Below are 6,036 nucleotides of genomic sequence, written 5' to 3' on the forward strand. Positions count from 1 at the left end.
CTCTGCCTTTGTGGAGCTCTTTGACCTTGAGGCCTAGGATTCTGTTGACGATTCTGAGGAGCAGCAACTTGTGGTTGTGGTACGAAAGGCTGCTGGGGTGCCATCCATGGTTGTGGAAATGCAGCAGCGTATGCCTGAGGGGCATACGGATTGGGAACAGTATATGGCATCGGGTAGTAAGGAGGTGGAACAGCAGAGTATACTGGAGTTCTACCTTGGTCAACTGAAGCAGTACTGGTTTCACCTTCTTTCTTCTTCACAAACCCAGAATACGGCTTCTTACCATTACCACTTGAGTTGCTAGGACTAGTAACACCTTGAATGGTACCAGCTTTTACACAGTTCTCAACCCGTTCACCAATGATAACCACATCTGAGAAGGACGGAGAAGTATTACTAACCATGTGTTGAAGGTACGGCCCTTTCAGAGTACCCATAAACAGATCAATCAATTCTCGGTCAAGAAGAGGAGGTTGAACTCGAGCAGCAAGTTCACGCCACCTCTGGGCGTATTCTTTGAAAGATTCTTCAGACTTTTGTGACATATTTTGCAGTTGGGCACGGCTAGGAGCCATAGCAGTATTGTAGTGGTATTGTTTCAGAAAGGCATCAACAAGTCCTCCCCAAGTACTGACATTGGCCCTCTCAAGTTTCATATACCACTCCAACGGAGCTCCTGTGAGACTGTCCTGGAAGAAATGCATAAGCAGAGGTTCGTTCTCGGCGTGAGCGGCCATCTTACGACAGTAAGAACGAATGTGAGTTTCTGGACAAGTAACTCCCTTGTACTTATCAAAATCTGGCACTTTGAACTTCGGTGGAATAACAATTCCAGGTACCAAGCTCAGGGCAGCGGTATCGAAACTCGAAGTTTTAGCAACCTCAACGGCCTTGAGACGTTCTTCGAGAGCTTGGTACATCTTAGCAGTCTCGGTCAACTCAGCAGTAAGATCATGCTCAAGATCAATAACCTCATGGTGGTCATCCACTACCTTTGCTATACCCTCAACAGGAATCTCCTTAGTTTTTACTCCCCCATCAGCAGAATTGGTAGGAGTATCTTTGATCAACCCAGCAACGCTCTTTCTGAGCTCTTCTTGCCCTTGGACAACGACATGAAGAGTCTCCATAAGTTGGGTCATTCTTTCCCCCATAACATCCATATCCCTACGGAGGGCAGCTTGACTCTGTTCAAATTGATCCATGATTCTCTCGTTGCTCCTGGTGCGGTAAGGATGTAAGAAAGTCAGCTTCGTCGTCGGAAAAGAAATCTGTTGTTGGAAGGGACCCCAATTAGAATCTGATAAAAAACCTGAAAATGCAGTATGATATGAGTGCATGGGTGCATGTGTGCATGTTATATTATTTTCAAGAATTTTCGGCTTTGTCTCGAACCAGCACTACAAGATAATGAGAAATAACAAAGCGCAACCGAGATAAACAACCATAATCCATTAATTCCACAACCATGTTTGAAGTACAAAATATCCTGCTCTCATGAGCCAACAATACAGAAAATGGAAATAAGAACCCCATCCAACAAGACTGGTGGTGATTCTATAACAAAAACCAATACTAAGCAGGATCTCCCATGTCCAAATGACGGAGTGGGCTATCTCCAATGTGCTTATCACTCCAAGTCTTCATTTCTTCAAAGAGCTTCTTGGTTTCAGCACGGGTGGGCCTCTTAATGATCTCTTGAATCAGCAGGTCTTTTCTGAAATGCATTGTTTCCATGTTGCGATTCTTCACCTCCCAATATCTAGCTTCCTCTTGAACTTGGACATTTTCTTGGTCTTTTTCTCTTATCTGGCCTTTCAGCTTTCGGATCTCTTCATAACACTTCTCTATGGTATTCTGGCGATCCAACAAGAGCTTGTCTGCTTTCTTTCGACGGGCTTTCTCTGATTTGGCTATATCAGTTCGGATTTGGAGCCTCTTCGTCAATTCCGCCAACTGATCCTCATAATGCTCTTTGATCTCCCTCTCTTGAATTTTAGAGGACTTGGGATCGACAACCATTCTCGGCCTCTTCTGAGAAGTGCTTCCCTTGGCATACAACTCTTCAAGCTCTATTTCTCTCATTTTCAGCTTATGAAGGGCAGAAAGCTTCTCTTGCCTATCGGTATTCATCTTAACTTGCATCGTCTCCATTTGTTCAGTCAATTTCCGATTCTGCTCAACAGTCTGATTATAACGAGGCATGGAGACAATGTTGGGTTGTGCGCCAACAGGAGGGTACAAAGGATCCTTAATAGGGAAAGGCATCCCTTGGGTATTAGCCACAGTTTCGACCCACTTAGTATAGTCTTCATAAGTCGCACAGTCCCTTTGACCAAAATGCTTCTTGTCTCTCCAACAAATGTTCTTCCAGGCTTGTACAGCTTCTGCCATCTGTCCATTGTCGGTGACCACATGATAGAAAATGTTCTCAGCTATCTCAGATTGCTCAGGAGGATTGACGAAAGCATATCCATAAGTTCTCCTAGCCAAGACGGGATTATAATTGATCCCACCTCTAATACCCATGAGGGGCACATTATTGAACTTTCCACAACTCATGATAACCTCCTTGTCTTCCAAAGATCTGTTATACCATACAATGTCTTTGGCTCTAAGTCCCATAATCCTTTCAGCCCATTTAGAGGTGTGCCTACTATCGACGAAAGCTCCACGTTCAGGCAAATGTGATCTGAACCAACGGTATAGCAAAGGAGCAAAACATCTGACCAAACCCTTCTTTTGACGGTTCTTTTGATGAACTGAATGATAAACATCCCCCAAGAGTGTAGGAACAGGATTCTGTAGAATGAACAAATGGATTGCACTCATGTCAACAAAATCAGGCACGTTCGGAAACATTAGGATACCATAGATACTTAGAGCCAGGATAGCCCTAAAAGTGTCCCATTCTTTCGCTTCAGCAGCATCACACCCTCTTTTGACCAGGAACTCCATATGAAAACCCTGACATCTTCCTTTCTCGGAGAGATTTGCATCAACAACTGACTTGCTCAAATAAAGAGCCTTGGAGATTTCAATAGAAGTGGGAGCCTCCATGGTGCTATAGTACGGAACTTCCCCCTTCTTGATCGGAACACCAAGGAAAAGAGAATATTCTTCCAATGTGGGAATCAAAAGGTAGTCAGGGAACGTGAAGCAACGGAGAGAAGGGTTGTAGAACTGAAGCAAGGTATGAACTCCTTCTTGCTCATATTTGGTGAACGGCATCTTGAGGAGACTCAGAATATACCCATACTTTTCACGGAACCTGGTTGTTTCATCCGGCGTGATCTTCTTAACCAAACATTCGAGAGAATCCAGATTCGGATTTAGAAATGTGTAAGAGATGTTGCGACTACCAGTCTTCAATGGAGGAGCCATGAGTTGGTCGGAGACAAAGCCAAATGTTCCTGAAAATAAATAAACATGCATGTTAAATGATATGGTGGAATGCATTTCATCGGGAGAATCCTAAAGTCCATTCGTAATTGCATATTTTTCTTTTCTTTTCTTTTTTTGTGAAGTAAAAATATTCTCTTTTTTCTTTTCATTTTCTTTTTCTTTTCTTCTTATTTTTGAAGTGGACTTTAGAATTCTCCTCAAATGAAGTGAGGTGGATGCAGTAACATGATGTGTCATGGTGCAATGTGGTGAGAGACTGAGTGCCTCTCGCAATTCTGAATATCTGAGTAACACTGGGTATGACAAGTTCAAAGTTTCAGCTTCAGATTGCAATGTGAAAATCCGGGTATGATGAAGGCTAGTATCCTGTCCCTCCCTAAACTCACGGGTATGGATTCTAGACACGGACAGGTGGTCCCTAATGGTCACCAGGGTCTACAGTTCCCATGGGGTACAAAGTGTTTGAGGCAACAAGCGTGCCAGACACAGTGTTCCATGAAAGAACCTCGCCCAGTTGTGGTACCCCATATTGAACTCATCCATAGCAAGCGCTACGGTAGCCAACATGAGCATCCACGCTAATCCTATGTGTCACTTGGCCTGGGTAGTGGGCCTTTTACCTCAAAAACCCCCCACCTGCAAAACAGAACAGAAGACCCCAAGGAACACAGAATATAATCCATATGCATGATGTGCAAACAGAAATAAACATGATATGCAAGCAGAAAATAAACACGCAAACATATATACAAGATATAGACATAAAAACAAGTAAACACCCAGTAAATATACAAACAAACGCAGGCTAGGATCGACTCACTAAGGATGGACCAGCAACAGGTCTAGCAACATCCCCAGCAGAGTCGCCAGCTGTCGCACGCTCGCGAAAAATGAACAGAGTCGCCACCAATATATTTATCCCATAAGGGAAAGGAATATCAGAAAACCTAACAAAGGAAAGAACAGGGTCTTGCGACCAGAGAATCAAGGTACGGGAGTCGGTTACGCAAGGGGAAGGTATTAGCACCCCTCGCGCCCATCGTACTCGATGGTATCCACCTATGTTTGTTTCTATCTAAAGGGTGTGTACTATGTCTATGCCTAAATGCGAATGCATGCAAAAGAAATACGGGGAAAAGAAGGAGTATTTACAAGTGTGCTCGTTCAAGCCCCGCGACTTGATGCCTACGTATCCTTTTCAGGAATCAGAGCGCCGTAGTTCGGCTCCATAGTTTCTGTTTGTTTTTGTGTTTTTTAGTTAGGCGGCGTTAACGTTCGCGCTCTTGCACAAGGGGACAGCCTAGGATGCAATGGAGCGGAAATAACGGTGCCCTTAAGAAAGCGAGAGAAGAGAGAGAGAGTTTGAGTGTTTCGAGGAAATCCCTTAAGCAAGGGAAACTCGAGTTACTCTTTGGTTTGTGTTTTTTAAAGGTGGGAACTTACGCCTGAATGGAACCCTTAAGCAAGGGAGCCACAAGCACTCGAACATCCCTTAAGCAAGAGAAGTTACAAGCTTCCATTCCCTTTTTATTAGTCAAAGTATTTATTAGTCATTTTTTATGAGTTTCCTTGGTATTTTTTAAGGGAAATTTATTCAAGTATTTTTAGATGTTTTAATGTTGAAAAGAAAAAGAACTAGCCTAAGAAAACTAGCCTAATATGAATGGGGAATTCTACTTATTATTATCATGGTTTCTACCTAAGGTTAGGAATAAAGGAACATGAAAAATAAAGCAAAAAGTAGAATATTGAAAATGGCATGAATAAGAACAAGTCAAAATATAGCACAAAAGTGAATTAAAAGTACTATTATATTTATGGTTTTTATGAAAGAAATCAATCAATTAAATGTCAAAATTAAACTATCCTAAAATCTACTATTTTTTATGAGTTTTATGAGAAAATTTAAATGCAAATCAAGTAGAAAGACTAAAAACAAATAGCCTAAAAACTACTAATTTTTTATGATCATTTTATGAAAGAATTTGAATTAGAAATTAAAAGAAGATTAGCCTAAACTAATATCTTTGTGATTATTGTTATGTCAAAAATTTGTGTCAAAAAGTTAGTAAAAATCTCAAAATGATTAGTGAAAAGATTAGCAATTTTATAACAAGGGACTAATTAAAATCTAAATCAAAAAGAGATATGAACAGGGGGGGGGTAAAGGTGAGTTTCATGGTGTTGTAAGCAAGGGCGCAGGGCCCAGATCTGGCCCAAAAGATTTTTGTTGTTGCAGCAATGTGTTGCCAAAATGGCAATGGGCTCAGGGGGGTACAAACAGTAATTCGGCCCAGGATATTTTGTATTGGATCCATATTCAAGTTTTATTCAGATTTTGATCACATTAATTCAGATCTTATATAGTTATGCCTAATTAATCCAAAAATCTATGATTAATCAAATTAAACAGATAAAATTATGTGAAGGGATCATTAGGGTTTATTGGCTATGACCCTTCAGATATCATCATTCAGAACTCTCTCCTTCGAAAACTCGCGGCGGTGCATCTCAACGGCGCCAGAGAAGCTTCCTTCTCCGAGCGGCCATCTCCACCTCCATTCGACGTTTCCTCGTTGAACTCATCCTCTCCGCCTCTTGCGTTCAATCATTCAAAGAAAACTCAGAAAT

At 41.7% G+C, this 6,036-nt stretch overlaps 1 protein-coding gene across 1 annotated transcript; it reads right to left on the reverse strand.

The window, feature by feature from the left end:
• Positions 1–1,368: 1,368 nt before the first annotated feature.
• Positions 1,369–3,384, reverse strand: LOC131597106 (uncharacterized). The gene is made up of 3 exons (XM_058869820.1): positions 2,185–3,384; positions 1,753–2,091; positions 1,369–1,557 (listed from the first exon to the last, which is right to left on the reverse strand). The coding sequence occupies exons 1-3, from the start codon at positions 3,382–3,384 to the stop codon at positions 1,369–1,371; spliced, it is 1,728 nt and encodes a 575-aa protein (XP_058725803.1).
• Between the last annotated feature and the right edge of the window lie 2,652 nt (positions 3,385–6,036).

Source organism: Vicia villosa, linkage group LG4 (genome assembly GCF_029867415.1).
Source record: "Vicia villosa cultivar HV-30 ecotype Madison, WI linkage group LG4, Vvil1.0, whole genome shotgun sequence".
In the NCBI taxonomy this organism is placed as follows: Eukaryota; Viridiplantae; Streptophyta; class Magnoliopsida; order Fabales; family Fabaceae; genus Vicia; species Vicia villosa.